Genomic DNA, 26,631 nt, shown 5'->3' with positions numbered 1-26,631 from the left:
GCTTTACAGCAATCATGTTTTAATTCCTTTAACCTTCACTGACGTTGACCCGCACTTAAACTCAGTTTGACATGTTTAGAAGACGGATGAGCCGACTTTCATTGCGTCGACGCCGGCCTTGAGACGGAGCTGCTGGTAAACACAGGATCAAGAATGTGTGTCTCTGTCTGTGTGCGTGTGTGTGTGTGTGTTTTGACTACACAAGGTTATAAAGATAAGATAATCCCCCAAAATGGGAACAGGTGTAGCAGCTGGGATTTGGGTCAAGATTTGAACATGGATTAGGGTTTTAGGTCAAAGGTTAAGTAACAATTGTGTTTGCAGGGTGCCCTTATAAGTATATAAATACATTGTGTGTGTGCGTACGTGTGTGTGTGTGTGTGTGTGTGTGTGTGTGTGTACTTTCTGTCCACACACACAGCCAACAGAGGCCACTCATCCAAATTAATGTCCTTCAACGTCATTGGCCATCTGTGTGTGTGTGTGTGTGTGTGTGTTTGTGTTTGTGTTTGTGTTTGTGTGTCGGTCTGCCCAAATCTGAGTGTGTCTTAAAGTGTGTGTGTGTATGAATGTGTCAATTATTCCAACACCGCATCATGTCCTTTTAATTACTCAGCTAATTAGCAGCTGCCAAGCCTCTGCATGTCTGAACACACACACACACACACACACACACACACACACACACACACAGTCTCGCGCGGATCACATGGAACAGTGCTGATCAAACAAACAGATGCGTCCTCCTCCTCCATGATGTCACTTCTCGTGGTCATCTGCTGACCTCGGCTGACCTCGCTCGCTCTTGTTTACATTAACAATCGATTCCCTTTTTTTTTTTCAAACGCACAGATTTACTGTGAGCACGAATCTCTTCGCTGCACATGTGATGATCCGCAGAGGAGGGACATAAAAGTCTCTTTGAGGGGACGAGACTGATGAAAGAACCGTCTGTGATATCTTTCAGTATCATGGTGATACAAGTTGCTGTTTTTTGGGCCTTTTTCTAACATGTTTCATGTCATATCTATAACAAGTGTCACTATGCTCTGAAATACTGGTTTGCAGATATTAAATGATGATTACATAATGTTAAAGACACTGCTGAGCACACTGAAATAAGAACTGGGTCTTAACGACTGACCCTGTAACGTTGGACTGACCCTGTTGTAGCCTGCTTGGATGTCTTTGAGTGTTTTGTGTTGGATTCTAATCCAGCCCAACAGTAGAGGTACTGTACTTGAATTGATTTTAAGATGCTTTCAAAGAATACGTTGATGTTGTAAAAGTCACGTGAAGTCCACAAAATATTTCTGGAGCTTCACAGCAGAACAGTGTTGCAAAAATCTCCGAAAAAAACCCAAAGAAAACAACATAAAATGGCTCCATATTGCTGCATGTTGTTCATGTTTCACTCCCTGTTTTTTTGTGTATTTGTGACTGACACTGTAAAACTCGCTTCTCCTTGTGACTCTTCTATTGAGTAGTCTATGTTGTATGTACAGTATTTTGCAAATCTGTTTTAAGTGCTAAATAAATAATGTTTCTCTCATTATTATGATTATAATCCAGGGCTCGACTCAGATGTTCTCTTTGCATCGAGTGTATTTTGGGTACATTCACATCATTTGTGCATTTGGGAGGAGTAATAATAAAAAACAGAACTGGGCGAAGAAACCACGAGCAACACGTTAAGCTGTGGTAAAAAAAAAAAATCTGACTGAGAGAGCAGCAATTACTCTATAATCCACCTCATCGGGTTTAAATACCGCAGCTCTCCACGCACCATCTCATCCAAATCTAGCGTTTCTTCTACCATCTTTTATTTTCCCCCCGTGTGGATCGCAGCGTTAAGCGGCGAGACAAACTGTTCCTTCACCGAGCAGCCGCTTCCTGTTTTGGTGTAAGAAAATGTCAGGGGTAGTTTGGCGGTTGCCGAGCTGCAGGACTCTTAATAACAGTCTAGCGAGTATTTTTGATGCTTTTTTGCTCAGTCGGTCAATACGTGCAGTTATTTGTGGTGTTGGTACATTTCAAAAATCTTTAGATTTGTTCCAAACTGGAGCGACAAGGAAAATCACATGTTGCCTGATAATTGACGATATTTGTTGTGTTGTTTGACACTTCCAGTCCAGTTCCAGGTTTTTTATTTTGTTTTAAGCCCGTGCACATCTTTGTTTTTCCTCTACAGAGTTGATAGAAGCAGTTAACTCACAGTTTTATCACATTAATCATCGTGTACGGCCACTTGATCTTTTTTCAGTCTGTCTTTTTTCCCGACACAGACTCGACTGACTCTGTTGTTTTTCAGCGAACATTTTTTTTTTTTTTTTTTGATCCCTGAAAAATCAGAGATGTGGGCAGCAATTCAGATGTCTGGAAGCGGACTAATCACATGTCTGGATCCCTCCTTCTGTCTCCCTCCTTCGCTCTGTCATCTCTGATCAAATCCGTAATGCTCGCACAACAAAGCTTCACATTGATGTCTCCCAATCATGTGCACTCAAAAAGGTTTTAAATAACATAAATAAGGTATGGAGGGAGCTCTCTTTCTTCTCCTCCCTCCTCCTTCTATCTCTGTTCTCTCTGTTCTCTCCCTCTCTCTCCATTTCTCGGTCCTCCACGACTGACTCATCTTTTCTGTTTCTCTTTTCCCCCTCGGTGTTGTCGTCCCCTCCCTTCCTTCGTTCCCTCCATCACCATCTTTTCTTTGCTTCCCCCCCCCACGTTATCTTTTCTCTCCCTCCACCTTTTAATCAATCCATCTCTCGGGCTCCCTCAGATCTCGCTGCTCTGCTTTCCTTTTTCTTTTTCCCCTCCCCTCCCTCCCTCCTTCCATCTCTCTGATGTGTTGCCGCGCTGTTGCCGTGGCAACGTGTGATTTGGGACACTCTGTACACCGTCTCGTTTTTGTGTGTGCGTGAGAGAGAGAGAGAGAGAGAGAGACGAGCGGGGGCGGCAGGGGGGTTAATGTGTCTCAAAAGAAAGACTGAACATGTTTATATGTGAAAGTGAGAAGAGAAGCATCGTCAAATAATCAAAATGAAGAGAAAAAAAAAAACGAAAAGCGACGAGCGAGTAGCGGTGAAATTACAGAACTGAAAAAAAGAGGTTTGTGTGTGTTTGCTCGAGACGATTCGCCTGCGTGAAACGCGAAGAGGTAAAAAAGTCAGAGCGAAGAAGACAGCGATGAATACATTAACCTTATTCAGCTGTTGTCGAGCAGCAGGAGAGGGGGAGGTGAGAAGAAACCGATGGAGGGGGAATACGGAGAAATAGGAAGCTCGGGATGGAAGAAAATCAAAAAGGAGGGATGGGATGGGTGAAGAAAGAAAAAAACAAAAACAAGATACGTCTTGATCTGATACGAGACATTAGAGCTGAGGAGACATCTCAGAAGTCTGGATTTTCTTGGAAGAGCGTAAAGGTTGTTGTTTTCTTTTCTTTTTTTTTCTTTTTTTTCACGGGGAGACGAGGTGAGAGCCAGAGAGGGTTACAGCAGAAGAGAGGCCTCAGTGTGTTGGTGTACCAGAGCAGGCCCGGTTGCCTGGTAACGCCTCAGCAGTCTGATTGGAGGGAGCGTGGCGTGACTCAGCCTTATGTTGCACAGCCATTCCTCTGTGAAAAGCAACAGAGGTCTGGAAAAATTTAAAGCCAGTAGTTGAACAAGAAAAAAAAAAAAAAAAAAAAAAAAAAAGGGCCGGGGACAATCATCGGTCACACCGGTGAGATGTAGCGAGGCTGACGGAGATACAGTCAGAGATTCAGGTGGAGGTGTTTGTTGTTGAGTTTTACATCTGCTGGATGTCATGTGATTGTAATATATGTGTTTCGTTTGACCAGGACTTCACCAAGGCTTTAGATTTTGGTGTGAACAGAAAAATATTTATTTTTTTTGCCACTTGTTGGCAGCAAACACAAGGTGTGAACGAACACTGACATATTATCACCTTATTTACACGGTTCTCCGTTAAGTATTTTTTCTTCTTTCTAATCTCTCCGAACTCCCAAAGGAAAGAGGCTCGTTAGCTGTTAGCAAGTCGAGGTCGGCTACGGATTCAGGTGACAAATCTCTCAGCGTTCATTAATGGCAACGTCACATCTCATTGTTTTAACACAAACATACTGATTATAACCCCTCTAAGGAAAAAAAAAACTCTAAAACTCATATATTAGCTAATCTGAAGCGCTGTATGCATTGTTTTAGGAACCGCTGGGAACTGTTAAATAGTTGGCAGTTGATTTGGACGGACAAAAAATCAGATCCACAGCAGGACCACTAGCGTAGCCTGATGGTAAATCAGTTGAGAGAGGAGCAAAAACATCTTTTCTCCATGGAGAAAAGCCTGCAGTTCTTTTTCTTTGCTGCTCTTTCAGTGAAGAAATACTTACCGAACCGTTGTTGTTTTCATTTGACTGCGTGTCTCTCACTGGTCGTCACACCTAAACTACGCCCTGTAGCCACCAGTAGCTCGACGCCTGTGCGTTCGGCCAGAAGTGCTGGCAAAATGGATTTGTGGAGTCACATGATCAGTTGATTTTTGCTAACTCAGCTGCTTTGCAAGGTCACAAAATGTGCAAGATTTTTAACAACCGTGCATCTTGATCAAGTAATTCAAACTTTAAAAGCAATCTGAGAAGCGTAAACAACATTCATGGCTTCGATTTTTTTTTTTTGTTCTATTTGGAGGATCAAATTCTATTTTTTTTATAGCCCGTGAAACTCACAAACACTTCCAGCTAAATCTTAATGTGTTTAAGTTGTTCTGCTCCCTTGTGATTGTGGACCACATTTTTTAAAAAATAGAAAAAAAAAAACAAAAAAACCTCTGTCTCCACGGTGCTAAGTGAGGGGGTTTCCAGGAGCGGAGTCTAAAGAGTCCCCCCCCCCACCCACCACTCCAGCCTCCACACCAACTCTCTTTGCTCCCTTTTGACAACCCTTGTTTTTTCTGAAATTAAATTTGCCTAAAAGGTCGTCAATTCAGCACGGCAGGTTTACGTACCAGTAAAGATGGGGCAGAGCTTCTCCCAGCAGGTGATGCCACCCTCAGAGGTGAACTGACCCAGGGCGACCTCCAGGAAGAAGACTGGCAGACCTCCGCCAAACAGGAAGATGAAGTAGGGGATGAGAAATGCACCTGGGTGGAGGGAACGAAGGGCGGAGCAACAGCAGATGGACAGAGATAGAAAAAAAACACGATCAGGATGAATTCAGAGACCAAAAGCATCGCTACGTGTTTATAACTAGTGTTGATGATGTTTTTGAAGGCTTACCTCCACCATTCTTATAGCAGAGGTACGGGAAACGCCACACGTTCCCTAAACCAACAAAACCTCCAGCCACAGACAGAACAAAGTCCAACTTGCTGGCCCACTTCTCCCGCTGAGGGTGTTTGCCCTCCGCCTCGTCTTCAGGCCGGGTGCCAGGGCTCTTTCCAGGAGACGGCTTCAGAGTGTCCTTGTGGAAATCTTTCAGGCACTGAAGTTTCTCTTTTTGAGCCATTCTGTGGAAACAGGAGACGGGGGAGGGGAAGAATCGGCTGTAATTAATCCACTGACATCAGCCTTTAATTAGTCGATACATTTTAAAAGCTAAATAGACTTTCAGAGTTTAACAGGACCACTTGACGGCGTCTGGCTTCCTGCCAAAGTGGCTGTTAGACCAACACAACACATGCACACTTTGGAATAATAAAGACGAGGAGGTTAGCTCAGAAAATTAGGGATATGTGACCGACCATTTCAGCATTTCCAGCATTTATTTTTTTTCTAGTACATATAAAAACAATAACTGTAATCTGTATCAAACTTGTGATCTTAAACAAGCCACAAGAGAAACATCTGTAACTGATGAACGTCTGTTGCACGAGAAATATCTCCTGACCGATCAGCTGATGTGGCAGAGGAATAAATGTACATTATTGTAGCTTGAATCCCAAGTATGGAGCGTAATGCTCCATGACTTCCAAGAATATAAACGGTTTGTTTTCCACTACACTTGACAGAATCTGGGATGTTTAGTTCAATTTGTTTAATCTAATAACAAACTATTTAACTCCACTTCTACTTTTAGCTTCCCCTTAACAACCTCTTGTTTGACTATGTTGTCACGTTTTATGTTCCTCACTCCAAGGCATTCATTAAAGTGATTCATCGGAGAGGTTTGAGTGTCAGCAGACCGATAAATTAAAACTTCCCTCAGTTATGCTCACTGTTTGTGCAAGACAACACAGTGTCATCCATCGCCTCACCAACAAGCATCACTCTTGGGTTCCAACAGCAGATTCTAATTTTGATTTACATCCAAGCTGGTTTCTTTTTTATCTCAAGAAAAAAAAGACTTTTATCAAAGGGTTTATTCATCGGGAATGTTCAAAACAAAAAACCCATGATTTTAAGGATGTTCTGTGAAGCATATCCCAACTCCAAACAACTACATTAAGGCACCTAACCCTAACCCCAACAACATGAAAGTCATAAAAGTGATACTATAAGCTTGAAAATGTCAACTTAAATGAGACCTATTATACTTTTTATTTGATTTCTTGCTCTTATGGATGGAAAAAATTTTGAAAGTTAAAGAAGATCAACACCCAAACTCAGCCAAACAACCAAACTCCTTTCTCCCACAGAAAACACGGCTCCTTAAATGCCTCATCTGAAGTCCCGCCTTTAATTTGTGACTTTATGACATCACACTACGTCACCATATTAAACGTTCACAATCGTTTATGCCTAGCAGCTAGTTTAGCACATAAGAAACTGATTTAGCACAACTGCTCTGTTGCTAGCGGTGCTGGCTCAGGCATGTGTGAGAGGACCAATCAGAGCAGACTGGGCATTCAGGAGGGGGGAGGGGCCTCAAAAAGACAGGAGCTACAACAGAGTTTTTCTGCATTAAAATCTATTCTATAAGTATCTCAAATTAAAACTAGGAACCTGAAAATGAGCATCATACGTCTCCTTTAATTGTTTAAGTGAGGGCTCTTCGGACTCCTTTCTGCATAAGCATAAGATATTCTAATACTAATTCCCCACCGCCTCCCTCCCTTCCTCATTAAAGTTATTAAATACGACTCCTGCGATTGGCCGGATGTCTAATCGGCGTGATCGGGGCCACAATGACTCAAGCAGAGCTGTAAATTTCCACCTGACAATGGCCATGAGCGAGCGAGAGAGGGAGAGACAGACATACTTAGTAGTCAGCAGATGTCTGTCACTGTGGAAAATGTCATGTCTTTATCTCCTTCCATCTGCCAGGCTGCTGTGCCCTCAACTTCTCTCTTTGTCTCTCTAATTAATTCACTCTCTGTCTGACTTTGTGGAGAGATATTTGCACAGGGTGGGGTCGAGGACAAGATTACGTTTTATATAAAATCCCATACGCCGTTTTCTGTTGCTGCATGTTTAGTTTTTCTTTGTGTGTCGTTTCCAAAATAGTGTTTTCATCGTGAACGTTTTGTTGGAACTTTCGAAAAATTAACTGAAATGAAAATTTAAAAAAAAAGGATTAAAGAAAGCACACATTGATTTACCCTCATGACTCTCTTCAACAGGTAATTAATATCACTTAGGGGAAACTGAGAGCACTTGCTTTGTTTGCATGTGTGTGTGGAGGTATTTCCTGTTTGGACAGACACCAGACTCTGATATGCCAGCGACAAACTGTTAGCAGCAGTAGATATTAATGGCCATGAGTGATAGTTATATTACTTCCAGTACGGAAGTGGACTGACATATTAATGTGACTCACATAACAAGGTATGAAAGATAAGGAGGAAATCCTGCGACACTGGCTAACGCTCTTTGACCACCGAGAGAAGGGAATACTAAAGACTCTGTTATTATCTGGGTGGAAATGAATGAATAACACCCGGTTAAAACACTAAACTCTGCTCGGATTCAGTGTGGTTTTATCGCCTCAGAGATTACATTCGTACTTCTGGAGTTTAAGACATTGATTAACTTCCTGTGTATCAGCACAACTGTGGCAGTGATCAAGATGTGACCTTCAAAGTCAGGTGTAAGTATTGGCGGTTATTCCCTAGCATACAGCTAATACGCTATAAAGTCAACAACCGCAATTGATCCACATTTAGCCTCAACTGCCATATAGTGACATAACAAAAAACCCTAATAATCTTTATTTCTAATGAAAATAAACATATCCAATGGATGCCGCTTTAGAGTGGAGTGTCATCAGTAAATATATTCAAAAGAAAAATAAACCACAACCCTTTCAGGTAACGACCCCAGAATGGGCATGTAAATATCAGAAAGAAAAGGACAGAGAATTGAGCCTTGTGGCACTCCTCCTCATTTGGAACAACAACAAAATACCCCTAATGATCTCTGCTTCTAATGAAAATGGACATATCCAATGGATGCCACTTTGGAGTCGAGTGTCATCACAAAATAAATGAAAGTCAAAAAGAAAAATAAACCACAACCCTTTCAGGTAACAACCCCAGAATGGACATGTAAATATTGAAAAGAAGAGGACCGAGAATTGAGCCTTGTGGCACTCCTTGGAAGTTTTTTTGTGAACTTCCCATCTTCTTGGCGAAGCAGCAAAGAATCAAAGGTACCAAGTCATGAGCGAGCGAGAAGGTGCTGCTGCCGTGGGTCACCGTCCAAAGAAAAGAATTCCTCAAAATGAAAGCGATGGAATATTAGGAGGAAATGTCGAGTACAAAGCGAACTCCAGAGAGAGGGACTTTGGCCGTGGGAACCCAGATGAACTGTGGGACGATTTACATCTCGGGCCAAAACCTTGGAGTAAAACATAGAGACCCATTGTCTGGTTTTGTGTGTGTGAGTGTGTGTGTGTGTGTGTGTTTGCTGGATCCAGACGTATGTAGTGACTTCAGCCAGCATCACACACACACACACACACACACACACACACACACACACACACACTAACCACTTACATAACACACTCTCCTATTTTAAGACCATGTACATTTCCACTGGGCTGACCGCCTATTAGATCCCCTCCTCTCCTCACATCTCCTCACATCTCCTCCCTCTTCCTCCCTCCTCCTCCTCCTCCTGCTCTGCTCCACATTTCTTTCACTCCCTCTCCTTCACCTTTCCTTCTCCCTCCCCAGTTTCCTCACATCCAGTTTCCCCGTTTACTCCTCCACCTCCCATTTATGTATCTTTCCTTGCCAGTCCTCCTCTTTCTGCCTTCTGCTCACTTACCCCGTTTCTCCCGTGTCACTTACTTTTTAATCAGCTCTTCGTCATCTCAATTACTCGCTCTTTTGCACATCCTTGTTTCATCTTCCCTCTTCCCCGCCCGTTTCTATGCTGTTCCCAGCCTTTTCCGTCCATCCTCCCCCCTCCTCTTTATTTTCCTTCACTGACTTCATATATATTCATACCCTCCCTCCTTCCACACATCTCCACGTCCCTCTTGTTTTTCATTTTAGAGACATGGAAGAAGACAGTTAGGGTTGTCGCGCATGTTATCTTGTGAGAGAAAAGAAAAGAGGGAAATGAAGAGAGGGAGCGAGGCAGAGAGGGGAGGGGGGGAAACAGGGGATGAAACTGAGGGGAGACAGGAAGTGCTGTTTTAAGTGTGAGAGAGAGATGAGAGGGAGTCAGGCATGAAAAAACTTAAAATTAAACATGTCAGAGAAAGTCGCAGACGGAGAGAGTGACAACGAAAAGCGAGTCACACGCAAACACGAAAATAGATGCTCACTGTTTTTAAAAAAAGATCGGTATAAGTCACAAGATTAAGAGATGGAACCGTGACTTCAGCAAGAGTTCTGAGAATGACTTTCCATGTGAGGTGCCAGGAAGTATAAAAACGGTGAGACAACACCGGTCAGAGACACCTAAAGTGTTCATATTCTCTTAGAGTATTGATCTCTGTTAAGTTTCTGTTTCTTTTCTTCAGGTTCAAGGAGTTCAAAAGGTTTCAGATCTGTTAATATCCACTTTATAATAAAAGATCCAGGCCTGTTTTTAGTGACCTATCATCATCATTACTATCTGTTACCAGCTGTCCATAAAAAAAAACAAAAAAAAACATCATGCGTCATTTTGGTTGTTGGCCCCGTCAGTTTGGCCCCCCCGCTCTTATCCCGCTTGTCTCAGTTTAGCTCTAAGCCGGAGCTTATCATGAATTACGTGCTTGCTGATAGAAAAAATGCCAGCTTTTATCATTTCAACCCCGCATTTGTGTTTTATCAGATATGTCGGGAGCACAAACTGCCAACTTGCAGATTCCACACGGACGCTGTGGAGTCAGAGCACAAAATATTCTGCGGCCAGAAGGTCTAAGTGACACAAGTACAGACAAGAAAGACGTCAATATCGTCACCACGAGTCGTGACACAGTCGGTCAGGCCATTCAGCATGACATCCTGTATGAGGCGAATATTTTCATAGCATATCCGCAAACAATGCACAGCTTCTATTCCTTTAAACCTGCAATATCAGGCTGTTGGCCACTAGGGGGCGACTTAATAAGAGTTAGAAAGTGTGAACAATTTCAAAAGTTAATAAACTGTCTTTAAGGTTTTGTTTTGCTCTTCAAGAACTCCTCTGAAAGAAAAAAAAAGTCTCTTTAGCTGCTGAATTTTTCATTAAGTTCACCAGCTGGTCGCTAACTTCATCCGCTCTTGCCATCTGGTGTTGAGCAGAAGCTTTTCACTGAATAAAAGCTGCGTGTTGTGGCTGAAAAAGATGCTTTAAGAGCGATGCAAGGAACTAGAAAATGTTGCGCTGCAGGCTGGAAAACAAAAACGGTGAGCTGAATTGGATTGTTGGGAGAGTTCATCCCAGTGAGCAGTCCCACCTTCAATATTTTAGGTTTTACAAAGCTGGGATAGAAACTATTTAGTATCTTCTGTCAATTTATAAAATTTGTAAACCCTTGTGGTAACGTGAGCTCCCTCTAGTGGCACCCGACGTAATCAAACAAATATATATAGGTAGGTAGATATCAAAATGCTGCAAAATATCAAATTAACGCATCTCTGTTACGAAAATACAATTCAAAATAAGTTTTGTCTTTCTACCCGCTGGGTAGTCACATCGAAGTACGTCACTTTTTAACGACATCATCCAAGACTGTTTATGAGCTGAACTCATGCTGTGATGGCGAGATTGTAACCGGAGCCAAATATCTTTTTAGATGGTGCACAATAAAAGAAATGATTAACAATGTTGTAGGCGACAGGATAAACCCAATAAATTATCAACAGGTTTATTGATTATGAAAGTAATCATTACGTTTGATTCCTACTTTAAGTGCGTTTAGCAAAAATGCTCCCGCAGTCTGGTGCCATCTGGTGGCAGAAAGGAGGATGAAACTTGGACAAACAGCGTTAGGTGCTGATTATTGTCTCACAAATATTCAGCACATAACAACTTTAAGATCAGGGTGCACAGTTTAAATAGAACATTATGCATCATGAACATCTCTCCAATTTTCCTAATGTCCCGTGATTCTCAGCACCTTTACAAATTTCTTTGCTCAGGCTGCCAGAACGGCCGCTGGTCTGTCACCGACTGTCATTCACCTTGAAACAGAATGATTGGCTTCCATCATCCCGACAGTGTGTGTGAAGATGTGCACTTGGCACCAGGCAGCTGAAATAACCGTCATCCGTTTTAATAACATTAAGCCGCGATCCGTCCCGAGAGAGCTGGCTGTAAATCAGCATCTTTACCGCTTTCACCTTCAGCTTTGAATTAAACCCTCCGAAGCTTCTGACCACAATTGTTTGCTACAGCTGCAGCACAATGCTGACAGATGACAGGGACAGAGTTGTGTACTAACATCAGTGGGTGAGAATATATATATATATAAATATACATATATATATATATATATATATATGGGTCAGTGGTTCATGCTGGTTAATATGTACAGTGAGTGTGAAGGTCCAGGAGGAGCTGAAGTCAAGGACACGAGCTCATAAAAGTTTGACAGCAGCTCCTGCAGCATAAAACCAGGTGATGCTTCTATTTCACTCTAGACTCGCTCTCGCCCTCTCTTAGATTTCAAAGAAACTAGACTGGGAAGGTGCACACACACACACACACACACACACACACACACACACACACACACACACACACACACACCACTAACCTCGGGTTACTGACTTGATAAATGATTGAACAGCAAACAAGCCTGGAGTTAAAACAGTAACTTTCAGTGTTTACGACTCGTCTTTTCGAAATTCCAGAAACATTTTTTACTCAAGTTAATCTCCACCTGGGCCAACGAGGGTCGAAAGGTGCTACTGCAAACATGCAACTATGTTTGTTTTTTCCTTGGAATTCCCCCGGGGCACAGAGGTGATGTGATGCCTTTCGTGTGTTCAAGTGAATCTCAAGAACTGGGAACTTGTCGTGAGCAGCGACTTTGCAGAGCAGCAAGAGAGAAGTCCATCCATAAAACAAACCAAAGAACCTGGAGGATGACTACCTTCATGCAAACCCTTTAATGCAATCAGAGTGTTTCAAGGTGTCAACACACTGCAAGAATCATGATCCTGAATCATCCCGCTCCTCCAGTCGATGCCCGTCAGCTTCTGCTCTGATGTGTCGAGACACGGCGTGCAGACGTGAGTGCAAGTGTGCGGGAAGCTCACATTGATCACAGGCTGACTCATGGAACGGGACACAAACGCATGAAACAAAGACAAGCCGACCCCGAGGTGCGTCTCCGATGCCACGCCGAGCTCACAGCGGTCGATTCCGAAGTGTCACGTATCAGTTAAACGAGGACTCTACAGGAGAACCAGCTTGGAAACAATGGTGGCTCCACTCCTACAACGCAAAGCTTCTCCACTCAGGGGTTCAGAAGAGAGTTTTGTTGTGTTCAGGGCCTTTTCCATCCTGACAGCGATGCAAAACGCTGAATACTCTCACCTCTCAGCACATGTACCGCAAAACACCAAACATGGTCATGGGGTTGGAGTTCGAAAGCAGTGCGTTCACCCAGACTTAACTTTCACCGCTTTTAACCTCAAATGCCAAAACTGACTTAATATGTGTACTTTAAGAAGTGCGATGTTTAAACAGCCTTGAGGGGTTGTTAGTTCAACTCTGAGGGTTAACAACTCGTGGCAATTTTCTTGTGTTGGCCCAAAACAAGCTGCAAACCCTGATAATGACACAAGACATGTCCTCCGGGGTGTCTGAGAAAAAAAACATTCGACAATTCTATATATACACACATTTTGTAACTTGAAAAAACTGGCCTCACTCTCAACATTTATCCAACACAAAGAGAGAAAAAAAAACAAAAAAACACACAATGCCTTCCTCATTGTCACAGCAGGTTGTTAATCATAAAAAAAGGGGTTGATCACCAAAAAAAAAGACAAATTAGAGAGGCAGAAGGTGAAAGAGGAAACGAGGGAGAGAAAAAAAAAGGTAGAGAGACTATGAAGGAGAGAGAGAGAGAGAGAGAGAGAGAGAGAGAGAGAGAGAGAGAGAGAGAGAGAGAGAGAGCTCGTGGTGAGGAGAAGCAGCGCGCGGTGATCAACGTGCGCCTGACGAGCATCTCCGCCTCCTCAGCGCTCCGAGCGCTTCACTTCCCCTTTCAAACCCTCCAGAGCAAAAACGGAATTAAACGAGATCGGCTTAAAAATGAAGCACCAAGCAGAAAAAAATATAATGAATCACACGAGTGTGTTTTTTTTTGGGGGGGGGATGTTCTACAAATAAACAAGAGATGGCCACCAAAAACAGACAGAAAATGGGGAAATAGAAGACAGAATTTATGGAAAATTGAATTGAATACTTAAAGATTTAACTGGATCAATGAAATGAAAGAGAGAAAATACCGAGAAAGCGAACAGAAAACGTAAATATCACGCATGTGGGAGACAATCAGCATCTCACACATGTAAAACACATGGAGGAAGAAAATAATACACGATTTCTTTTATATATATATATATATATATATATATATATATATATACACACACGCATCAGCCGTGTTGCATTAAAAGGCAATTAAAAAATGGAGAATCCAGCATCCAGAGCGCACGGACAGAGAAAGAGAGACAAACAGCCTTTATCCAAATGTGCATCGCAGCTTCCTCACCAGGAAACACATCCATGCTCACACACGGACACACACGGACACACACACACACTGCCTTCAATAAAAAAAACACCTCTAAATGCAACAAAAATCAATAACACATCAGTATGTCTCACACGTCAAACTCTCTTCAATTGCATCGCCTTTAACCAAAAAAGCAAAAATAATAATAATAATTAAAAAAAGCTTCATTCATTCAAAACGCAGATCTAATAAGAAACATGAAATCATGATTCTAATTAAAACATCTTTAAATAAAAGAAGAAGAGCAGCACAGTCATCCCTCTGTGGGGTTTTTGCTTTGTAGGTGTGCAATGAAGATGAAGATTTTTTATTTTTTTTTATCCTCTTACCTGTTCTGTTGATGTGATGTATATTATTTTGTCCTTTTAATGTCCTTTGAGCGCGGTCCCTTCTCCCTATGTCGTCTTGTCCGTGTCCTCCTGTGTCCGTGAGAGCGACTGAGGCTTGGACGCGTCGTTGCCTATATTTTAGCCTGCTTATAAGCCCCTCTTTCTGACCTTTGTCTCTTAAAACAGGGGGACCAGAGACATCAGCGGCAGTGGAAAATCACCGGCCTGCCTCCTCTCAGAGCAACAGGAGAGCTGTGTGTGTCGGACGCCTTCAGGGCCCGCGGAAACCTCGGAATTTTCGCAAAGTGCGGCGTTACACGAAGGAGTAGCAGATGGCTGCGATCTTCGTCTTTTCCAAAATCCACTGGATGAACCCCAAAAATGGATTGTGTGGTGAGGGCTAGTATTTGTCTCACCTCAAGAGGGGTTTAATGTTATTTTTTTCTGTTTTTTATGACAGTCTCTGTGCTGTCTGCCTGCCACAGTCTCACGAGTGGGAATTACTGTTGTTGTATAATCCGGATAATTATTGTTTTTATTTTTTTTTCTCCAAAGGCTGAGGCGAACAAAAAAATGGCAAATATGGCAATAAAACACGATATAAAGATCGCAACCAGGATGGATAACTCTGTCTGGTGCTCGCCTGCCTCTTTATGACACGTTAAACATCAACAGACCCCGAGATAAAACTTGAAATAAAGCCAAAACATCTTTCTGCCACACAAACAAAATTGTCTCAAGCCCCGTTTTTCTTTTTCTTTTTATCATCGACAGCCGACCATAAGCACTCAAAGCTTCGGTGTGATACGGTGATGTTTTCCAGTTGTCAAACCAGGAAGGGGAGATTTACGAGCAGCACCTGAACGCAGCATTAAGGAGCATTAAAGTGGCAGCCCCCCTCCACCTCTCCACCAACCCATTTCACGAGCTGGTTGGTTGGTATCTTAACGAGCACACGCTCAGATTCTCAAGCGCGCCCCCGGCTACACACACACACACACACACACACACACACACACACACACACACACACACACACACACCTTACGCGCGTGACGTTGAGCAGTCGCTGGAGTGCACGCGCTGATGGAAATAAAGGAACAGTGTGAGGAGTCCTGTGCAGCTGATTTCTGCATGTGGAGCAACAGCAGCAGCTCAGATTCCTGTTTAAACATGATGATTGTTTTGTATTTGCGATGTTCGTCTACATGAAATCATCAGGACTCATTAAAAAATTATTAAAAATAATATTTTTTCAGCAGCTTAAATCCTTTTACATCTTCAATGTGGATGCATAATTAAAACATCAACGTAATCCGGATAACACTGCTCGTACCTTCTCATTCATATTTTCTGCAAGAAACTCAAATGCTCACAACACTTTGACGTACCATTCATCACAGCCACAGTTTTAAGTGTTCATGTAATTTTGATTAGAGCGAATGGAGTCGGATGTTACGGGTCAGACCAGGTGGTATCATCTTCAGAGCGGAGAGCAGCTCTAAACTCTTCTTGAGAAATCTCTCTTGAACATGCTCATACTCCTACGGAAATATTTATTGATTAAAGCCCAGTGGCACAATGGCAGGGAAGTGCAGCCAACATTTCCAAATATTTACATGCTAGCATTGACTTCTAACAACAACCATGTTTGTTGTTTAACATTTATTAGAAAAATGTTAGGTGTGTTCTGCTATGAGTGAGACATGAGACGGATACAGTTTGTGATGACAACAAAGTGCTGTGCTGACAGTACACCGCACCTGAACCTGTCGTTTAGCAGCTAACTCAGTAGTACAAAGCACACACTCCTTGAGCCTGTCATCCAGCAGCTAACTCAGTAGCACAAAGCACACAGCTTGTAAGTCTTCTGTTTAGCAGCTAACTCAGTAGCACAAAGCACATAGTCCCTGAGCCTGCAGTCCAGCAGGTAACTCAATAGCACAAAGCACACAGTCTGTAAGTCTTTGTTCAGCTGCAAACTCAATAGCACAAAGCACACAGCCCCCAAATCTGTTGTTCAGCAGCTAACTCAGCAGCACAAAGCACACAGTCCCTGAGCCTGCAGTCCAGCAGCAACACAGCAGCCATAGCACACAGCATGTAAGTCTTTCATTCAGCTGCGAACTATGTAGCACAAAGCACACAAGCCTGTGGTTCAGCAGGTAACTCAAGAACTCGAGCGCACTTGTCCACACCTGAAGTACCACTTTATCTATATATTCTACAGAATGAAGTGATCTATTGTATAAATATCCCTCTAAAGCTGTAGCACCTTTAACACTTCCAAAGTGAAACCCATGATAATTTAAATATGATGCCACAAATTAAGCTTAAATTCAAAACTCAGTTCTGCAGGAATATCATTTTATTGGAGGTTGGATGTTCTTGTACATTCTGTATGTTTAGGATATTAATGGGCCTTGCTGTTCTCTATTACAGCCTTTATGTCAATATAATGTTCCTCTACAGATGCTGATCACAGTGCTTAATGAGTTTAATTGTCTTTAATGGTGACTTCTATAATATATTCCAATGGTCTCTCCAACACTATTTGACATTATTACTATAATTGCTTTAGGTACTCTATAATGTGAGGTTTTTAGTATGTCCCAACATACATTGTGATATTTTTCTCTGGTGGATTTGTAGTTTTGCAGTCATCTTTGTTTACAACCTTAATGTTTATTGCAACAAATGGTCCACAGAGGATGCTTTTGTTCAACTTTTCTCCAGGATTTTCACGTAACAGGAACAATAACGATCCTCGGATGCTAAATGTAATGTTTTGGAAATTTACTAGCTCCGCAGCAGGGCCAAATGGGCAGTTTGCCATAGAAATTAGTCAGCACATTCATACTCAACACCAAATTTGGTGAAAGCGATGCAGCGACTCCTAATCTTATCTACTTCAAGAAAACTTTTCTTTAGTAATGCAAACTGGTGTTTATGATAACACATAGTGGCTGGTTATCCAATAGTTTAGCTTCAAGCTGTTCTATTCAAAAACTTTAAAAGAAAATTTTTAAAAAAAGTGTCCCTTTATATAACAAGTTTGATGCATCGAAGAGCACTCTAAAGAAACAGTCGGCGTGCAGAAGGTCATGTTAGAAACAGTCTTTGAGCTGAAAGCGTTCGTCTGTTCCCCCTGCTGCATCTTTTTCTTTCTCCGGCTGAATATTTCAGTGTTGCCAAGGAAATAACCATCAGAAAAGAGCTGATAAATGATTTGAATACTTAGACAGACATGGTAATGCCGAGGCTGGCAAAAATGTCTGACGAGGAAAAAGAACTAGCACAATAACAGAGGCTTGTTTACATATCAGGCACTAAATTCAAATATCAAGGAAAGGGGCATAAAAATTATTAACCAAGCCGCCTGCTAGCTGCTGCAGATGTAGAACCTCGCAGAGCTGACCGACTTTTATTGAGTCTATGTACATTTTACATGTTCAACATTGACTACTGCGATCTTTCAGCTCTACCGTTCTGCAGCTTTTACGAATATATGTCTGCTTATTCTCTTTTTAGAAAAGGTTTCCAAGCATCTCCCTGCAGCTGCGATGGAAAATTACTCCCACTTGACCAGTGAAGCCGATTTAAACCCTCGGAGCGAGGTGTTGACAGCTTGTGTTAACCTGTGTCCTAAAAACTCTTTGTATCCACGTCTTATCTCGAGCCCTCGACTGGGAGTTAATGTCCCCCCCGACACTGTTTTTCAAACACTATCTCACTACTTTGTTTACACTGGCTTTATGTAATGGCCGACTACACCCTCCCAGATCTGAGTTCTGGCTGTGGGAGGCACAGATGAGGAAATGAGGTTAATGCAAATGTAAGAACGACAGATTGAAAGGTATACAAGTGGCGGCCAAAATGGACGTGTGTTTGAGTGTGAGTGCAGAGGGTCCAACTGGTTTGCAGGACCGTATTTGTGCCCCTGCACTGGCTTTTTTTGTAGGCTACTCGTGTTTTGAAGCTTCTTAAATACTTTAAAAGAGCAAAAGGAAAAGCTCTGCTGCCTGTTCGGTTCAATAACGTTCTGTCATCAGCGAACAGAAGTCATTTTTAAAGGCAGGACAATACAACAAACGCTCAACGGTTCAAGCAAACGATGAGACAGCAATGCAAAAAACATGTTTAAGAATGAATCAACAACCACTCAGGAGTATTGTGCAACACTGAATATGATTACACATGGAATGAAAATGATTGTTACTGCAATTTTCCTCTGAATTTTGTCTTTGGCAGGGGAGTCTGTGTCACTGTGGAGGGTTCAGATTCCCATGACCGAATTTAACTATTATTCTTGCGGTCAGAACGAAAACTGAGTGACATAAATGCTTGAATATAGATTTACAGCTGAAGTTTATTATTGTGAGCACTTTATTTTCCTGGGCTGCCGCATGCACTTTGTGTCAGGTCACCCCACAGTAGAGCTTTATCTATTGAGAGCAACTGTGGAGCGTCCATGTGTCGCCAAAGTTAACCGGGGCAAACTGGCACGGCGGCGCTCGCCGACCAAGGCAGCGCGGCGAAGATAAGGTGGGTTTCAGTTTTAATGTTTGGCAACAATCGAACAGCATTTCACAAAAGAAAAGGAACCTGAAGTGGTTCGATAAAATGTTATTTTACTTGAAATGAAGCGTTCTCCAGCGAATCCTAGACATCAGCACCCTCGCTCCATCCGGCTCTGTGATAGGACGGCAGCATGTGTCAGCCAATCGGTGGGCAGGGACGGTTTATTTCCACCATGTCATGATGAACTCAGTGACCTCCTGTGAACTAATTAGAACACAATTATACAGCACCGTGTAGAATGATTCTCTTATGATTTAATACTGTTATGGATTTTTTTTTCCAGACTCTCACTGCTCCTCTGAGTATCATCTATAAAACATAGTTAGAAAGCATCTAGACTTTCCATGCATGTCTTGTCGCTCATTAGTTTAGCTTCCCTGCCTGTGTTTGTCAGATTGTGCCTGTGTTGGTTTGTATCTATGTGCCTTCAGTTTTGAGATGTGATCACGTGTTCTGAAGTGTTAAACCACATAAAGGCACGGCTCCGTCCTGCCTCGTATCACCGGCTCAGGCTGCTGCTGCTGCTGCTGCTGCTGCTGTTGTTGTGATGGTGTGGGTGATATTTTTCTAGCAATGATGACATATTCATGACCCAGGAGGATCCACTGTAAGTGGAGGAAAATAACAAAACAAACTGGAGAACAGGTTTTGTAAATCGATGCGCCGCTCGGTGTTCTGAGAGCACCGTCAGGTTTAAAATACGAAAGGATGAGTTTAAATCCAGTTATTATCTATTCACCTCTCTGCTGAAGGACAGTGAAAGAAAAGAGGTTTTGTAGTCCACAAGACTTTCCTTGAGCTCTGCATCAAGTAAACAGTAAACAGTGATGTATTCTCCTGAACAGCTGAAGAAGTCTTGACAAAAAAAAAAAAAATACTCGGCATTTATTGTCCGACATAAACCGTGTTACTTACACCCGCATGTATTTTTTTAAGCTGAAATCTTCACTATAACATCTGAGCATCAGAGGAACTGAACACAACCTGGTGCCAGATGAAACTGACTTACTGGACAAATATATTGGCTGCACTGCGATGCGTCACACTCTTGGACCTGAAGTATTAAAACACACTCGATGTTGGCACCAGTAACCACAGGTGTCTATTCATGTAAACTGGCCATTGTCTTTGTGTTTATATATGTTTTTTTGTTGTTAATACCGCACATACCAACTACTACTGTTAAAACATTAAGTGTCCTGTTTAAAAGGATTACTGTAACTTGGTATGTGGTGTTGTGAAGAGTACCAAAAAGTAATACTTGAATAAAATTATTTTGGTAAAAGTGAGAGTCAACTAGATGACTAGTAGTTGAGTAAAAGTCTTAAAGTGTCTGATATTATATGTAGTTATGTGTCAAAAGTAATTTTCTGTCAATAAATGTGTGTATAAACTGTATACTACTGATTATCCAATTGGATATTCAGCATCAGTCTGATAATCAGAATCAGTGTTTTGATTTAGTGAAAGTGTTACAAATACAAGTACCTTAAAAAACAAGTACAGTTCTCATATTATGTATAAAATATACTTTGATGTTGAAGATACAAACACTGCATTTGTGTCATGGGATACAAATGTTGACGGAATGTAACTTAACTATTATTATTTTGTATTTGTTAAGCTGCCATACAATCCATTCTATTGTTGGAAATGATTTCTCTTCAGGATGAGACAGACAGAGAAGCTAACCCACACGTGCACACACACACACTCACACACACACACACACACACACACACACCAGCGCATCAGTTTCTATGCTGCTCCGCCTGTTACATAATCTCAGGACCAGATTTGTTTAGGATCTCCATAAACACACACGAAAAAACACACACGCATGCAAACACACGGACACACCGCCCTTTACACGCCGAAAAAATACATCGCTTCGCTCGGATAAATCACACAAACACGCACAGACTCGCTCCTAAAGGCGCTTTGCATCATCCAAATGACTCACGGCCACCGAAATCTGCTCCGAGGAGCCAAACATCCTGCCTACTTTCCTATCAAATGAAGTGGTCTGGTCTGGGTAATGAAGTAGCACTCAAGGATTTCAGCATTCTGCCCTGATGTAGTTGTGTTGACTTTCACCCAGGCGATGAAAACGAGACCTTCTGAAGCAGTTCTGCATCATGCATCTTCTGTTGTCATTCACAGGTTGTCTGCAGCTCTTCATCTAAAAAGGCCCTGACACACCAAAGTGACATCAAAGCTCAACTGTTGCCTCATGTGTCCCGTGTTCCAGCCAAGAAGCTGCACCTGAACACATCGCAAAGACTCCAGCTGACGGCCACTGTGCTGCTACGTTCTGCGCCTGGGTGAAAGGAAATGCCTCTCTGCAGGTGTACAAACCGTTGTTGTGATTAAGAAGCTATTTTTTGACACCACTCTCACTCTTCTAATTGAGAATGTGTGGAGAAGTGGAGATGAAAAATAAAGAGAAAATAGGTGAAATCATGGATGGATCATGCATTTTCTCTTCTCGTGCACTGATCCGCTTCCCTGAACAGCTTATCAGCGTGATTTCTCTCACTGTTGAGCTGATTCTAAACGCTCAATCAGCCAAAAAGCTACAGACAAGCGCCCACAATGCATCGGTTAGAGCCACAGATGCTCGCCGATGGCCCTGACAGTGGGCGAAAAAACAACCTCCATGCCGTGTTTTGCAGTTTCTCAGCCCGGTCTCATCACAGAATCAACCAGGTCGACCATGAAAGCAGCTCATTACCACACATATTGACGTGTGTTGGGAGGCAGTGACGTCTAGTGGCAGGTAGTAATTATTACAGCAGCAAAGGAGGAAGTCAGGTGAAGAAGTATGAAGAACCACCAAGTGTGCACAGGGAGGAGAACAGGTGTGAAACCAACAGTCAACAGTGAGTTTTTTCACTCTGGTGAAGTTACATCATGCACATAAATGACATGACTGAATTTGTGTACGTATTTGTATTTAAGTGGCATAACTAATGTAGTTACTGTAACCTAAACCACAATGTCTTCCTAAACCTAACCAAAGTACAGGTGTATAACAGAGGCCTGGTACACCTGTCGCTGGTACATTGGTTTTTGTGCCGACTGAAACTGAAGGTAATCGTATCAAGATCAACAACCATTCAGATTAATTTTTAACTTTCTCTTTAACTTCCTCCTCCCAGCCTTGTGTTTTCTACATGGAGCACTACACTCACCTTGCTGGTTAAAAGCTAACCCTTGTTCATTACGCTTGTCTTTAACCTTTTTATTGTCTCATTTGATTGCGGGGCACACCAATCTAAAATATCAGATCCTTCTGGCCGCGAGCAGCAGGGAAGTTAACGCTTTATGATGGGAAGACACTAAAGATCAGACTGTAAGAGTCACTGTGACTGTGGTAAATGTTCCATTAAATTGCAAACGAGAGCTTTAAACTTCACTTCAAGGTCTTGAAAAGTGTTAAACGTTAACGTGTGCTCTGTAAGAAAGGAACTAAAATAGGACCTTGACACAGTTTTGGTCAATAACCAGAAACTGAAGAGTGAGGAAGCAGTCTGACCTTCATTCTCAACCCTTTTCTTTAAATCATCAGCCCAAATAACGTTTTTTATTCTTTCTTATGCCCCTCACCCATTGTTTTTTTTATTCTGACCTCATGCAGAGAATGTTTTTTTCATCTTTGCACAATCTTGGGGGGATAATTGATATTATAATGATGTTTTGGTGAGTAATTTCTAACACGGGCCCAGGTAAGTTTATTAATTCCAGTATTTTGTATAAAAAATTCCACTGGCCGTGTCCTACTGAAACAAAACAAAACAAAACAAAACAAAAAAGGTTGAAGTTTAATATGACATGATTCTACTCCAAGTAGAAAACAATCTGTGTACTCTGCATTCTCGGGACATCCCTCACAAAATCGAAGCGATTCACTCATGGATGTGAGGAACAGTCAGCGCTCGTTCGCTTGATGATGGTCCAATCGCAAGACCTGGATGCAAACTAACAAGGCACTCTACCGCATGATTTACCCTCATGTAAATCATGACACGATGAAGGCCGGGAAACTTCTTGATTTTGAGGTGACACTTCAAAAAGTCAGTAAGTCAGAATTAGTTGACCAGTCGCCTCCTCTCTGCAGTGGACAACTTGTTTTTTTAATATTTTGAGTTCAGGTGTTGTTGTCTGCTGTCCGATCTAATGATTGACTGCAGTGACTACAGGTTATCTCAGCTTTCTTTCCTGGTGTCTTTTTTTTACCATCCATCACTGCTGTCAGTAGTAATTAGGGTCTTCTTTGAAATTATTGCCTGGAATGAGGCCTTGAACTGGTGTGACAGCTCTAAAAATAAGTCAAACAGGGGTGAATGTTCAGTGTAAACATCCATCTCAGCCTACAGACGGATTTCTTGGTTTAAATTTGAAGTTCTTCTGGCATAATTGTGCTCTGTGACGATTGGTCATTGGGGGGATTATTTGTGACATTACAGGTTTATCAAATTTAGATTTTACTTCCAATTAAAGTGGTTTAGATAATCTGCTTAACATGCTGGCTGCTTTACAACGTGTTTCACCTGACCGTTCACGTTTGTTGCCCGGTTGGGTTTATTTTTTTGGGATGTTGCCACATTGCGAGGTCTTAGCAATTATCTTTTTGAGCATAGTTTTCCTTTAAGGTGCACAGGATCTTATTTTAAGTACATTTAAATGGTTCAAAAAGAATAACTTATAGACTTTGGCTGTTCACAAGCATCCGCAGCACAAATCATTTATGTAGTAGATCAATTTAAAGGTGTAATCTGTAAGAATTGGCCACCTGTTGAATTCATACCAACTGCCAACTGCATTCTCTTCATACATCCATAACTGCAGCTGCTGTTAGCTGGTTAGCTCGGTTAGCCGTGCAGCTAGCCAGGCTGCCAAGGCAGTGTTGGTGTTTAATACAACCTGGGAAGGCTGAGGTATACTATTTAACTATTGCCTTGGTATTATGTGGTATTATGAAACAAAACAGGCCTAGCTGATGAGCAGGCAGACTTTCAGTAGGTATCTCTGCAACATAACACAAATATGTCTTTAATAAAACTAAGGCAGGAACCTTGATATGGACACTAACCACTGGAGAAATATAAAATATGTCAGGACTCTCCGGTGAGTGCTGACGTGGCTCAGACGCCATCAGTGCCTGCTGTTGCTCGCTTTGTTACGGCTCATGTAGCGTTCTGGCTGTTTTGGGCCAAAAATGATAATTGTGGCACAACAAATTATCTCGCAATCACCCGCACGTAGATAACGTGATGCAAAATTTCCTTCTCTTCCTCTGCTGAGACTTTATTGCTGACGACAGCCAACTACATATCTTTTGTAACCTTTTCTGACTTCTTCCTCTTGCAGAGATGTAACCGATTTCATCCAGCCGCTCCTCTGTGTTAGTTCTGCGTCGTTTTGTAAAACTTATTTGATATGCTGATGACATGATGGCACGGGCGTTTAAAAACTCCTTCAGATGGTTGAAAAGAGGAGAAATGCACTGATACATATCTGATCCTTTTATCATTGTTTACTTCAGTTTAACAGTAGCTTTGTTATTTTAGGGCCAGAAACAGAATTCAAAGCCACAAGTCATTCTAACCTGTGGTGCATATTAGCACGCAAGAAAGTCAAACAGACGGCGACAGAAAGTCTTCCAGTCTCTCATTCCGTCTAGAAAACAGCAGTCTGCAGAGAAGGATTCAAGCTCTCTGTGCAGACTGCAGGCTGTAACACCAAGAATGGTGTTGTGTTTGCACACCCACTGTCGGTGTCGCTGGATGAGGAGGTCACGTGACAGGAAAAGTGACAAACATCTAGATAGTACGCTTCCTGAGAGAGGCAGAGCGAGAGGGCGAGCAAATGCGAGGCTGTGTTTAATGTCAGAGAATCTAATTTGTGTTTGTTTCCTGCTGTTTATAACTCTCATCCAAATCCCTTTTTCTTTCTGCCTTTAGACAAAACCACACAGCTGGGCCAGTGGCCATTTTCACTGCTGTACATGTATATGCAAACTGTGGATCGATATCAAACCAAGTCTTTGTTTGCTTTGTTCCCATATGCCATGATTCTTTTTTTGCTTTTTTTTTAATTGCCGTGGTAAAATAACTTCTGATAACAGTCAAATAAAAGATGAAGCTGAGCAAAATGGGAGAGAGATGGACGGACAGCGAGAGAGAGAGAAGAGACAACAAGTGTGTGTTTCCCCAGAGGAGAGAGAGAGAGAGAGGGAGGCAGATTGTGACAGTCTGAAGATACAGAGAGCAGCAGAGTGAGAAAGAGGAAGACAGGCCGGGAGCTTCAACTCCCACTGAAACTACAGCTCACACAGCAGCCGCGTCAATGTCAAGAATTTCCAGTCACAACAAAACATTTGTATGAAGCGATAGGAAATCATTTAGAGAAAGGAGTTTGGTCTGATGGGAGGTGCAGGTTTGCTCGAAGGTCTGTGATGGATCTTAAATGAGGTCTGCAGCACAGTTTCCTACAACTCTGCAGGTTGTTGTTCTTTAAGTATACAGGAAGTGAAGGTGCACTTCTCAGTTTGTCTTCAGTTCCTCAAAATGTGCAATGTGATCTCACCTCATACAGCTTAACATTTTAATCAGAACAAGAGGATTCATTTATGTGAAACAAACCTAAGAAAACACGACTGAACTGAATGTGACACGGCACCTTTATCAAGTCTTGTTTTTTGATCACAGTAACAAAGGTTTCCTCATAATCTATACGATTTATGGTTTGCGTGTTTGTTCTTACGGTGGCTGCGGCTGGTGATCGAATCTCCACAGCAAATATCAATCCCTCCAAAAAGCTGCCGAGATATATCACTCAAAGCCGTAAATGTAAACCTCTTGGTGGTGCCTCTGGGGGATCATGATTAACTGTACAATATGAAATGCCATATGTTGTTATATTTCTGGTTGGACTGATCTGGTGGAGCATCCAACTGAAAAACCAAAAACTGCCACTTATATGGAATATCTTGTCACCAGAAAGGTGTTAAATAAAAGGTACTGAAGCATCAGAATCTACTGTTTATGATTTCTACCACCAAAGATGTGATGTATTGACGATGCTGACTCTCTTGATACCTACTGGCCCTGCAGGGTATTCAAGGTATTGATAACAGGTATAATTCCTGAGGAGATGGACCTGTTTGTTAAAGAGTACAATCCTCTATGTCACCAAAAACAACAGGTTCTTCTTCAAGGAGAATTCTCGCTCTGACATCTTATTTGAGGTGAGCTGGTACAAGTGTCGCCTGAGGAAATAAAGTCTCGCTGGCAGTTCCTCGAGGAAAAACTCCAAGCTCGTCTCTCCGACTCTGACTCATTTTCACCGTAAAGATTTTCACAGAAAGACTTTCTCCTGAGTAGGAGAACACTGGGTTAGGGTTAGTGCATCTCTGCCGCCAGCTGAGGGGATCTACTGGACCGATTCCAGAACTTTGGTTAAGTATAAATAATTTAGACTACAACGCGCAAATAGAGGCCCCAGGAATTCATCTTTAAAGGGATATTTCGGTGTAAGTTTAATCCACGGTTTTACACACCGTGACACCGAGTAAGACTGCCCTCGAGAGATCAAGTTTTATGA

The 26,631-nt window shown here is 42.2% G+C and overlaps 1 protein-coding gene across 1 annotated transcript in view; it reads right to left on the bottom strand.

The window, feature by feature from the left end:
* LOC119021958 (sodium- and chloride-dependent taurine transporter-like) overlaps positions 1 to 14,672 on the bottom strand; it is a 34,853-nt gene extending 20,181 nt beyond the window's left edge. Inside the window, exons 1-3 of the mRNA XM_037102568.1 lie at positions 14,443 to 14,672; positions 5,278 to 5,507; positions 5,007 to 5,141 (exon numbers count right to left, since the gene is read on the bottom strand). Coding sequence (XP_036958463.1) covers positions 5,007 to 5,141; positions 5,278 to 5,506 — 364 coding nt within the window. The 5' untranslated portion in view covers position 5,507; positions 14,443 to 14,672. The remainder of the gene's footprint in view (positions 1 to 5,006; positions 5,142 to 5,277; positions 5,508 to 14,442) is intronic.
* Between the last annotated feature and the right edge of the window lie 11,959 nt (positions 14,673 to 26,631).

Source organism: Acanthopagrus latus, chromosome 6 (genome assembly GCF_904848185.1).
Source record: "Acanthopagrus latus isolate v.2019 chromosome 6, fAcaLat1.1, whole genome shotgun sequence".
Taxonomy (NCBI): domain Eukaryota; kingdom Metazoa; phylum Chordata; class Actinopteri; order Spariformes; family Sparidae; genus Acanthopagrus; species Acanthopagrus latus.
The sequence above is the reverse complement of the archived record's forward strand: the minus strand, read 5'-3'. Positions and strand labels throughout refer to the sequence as shown.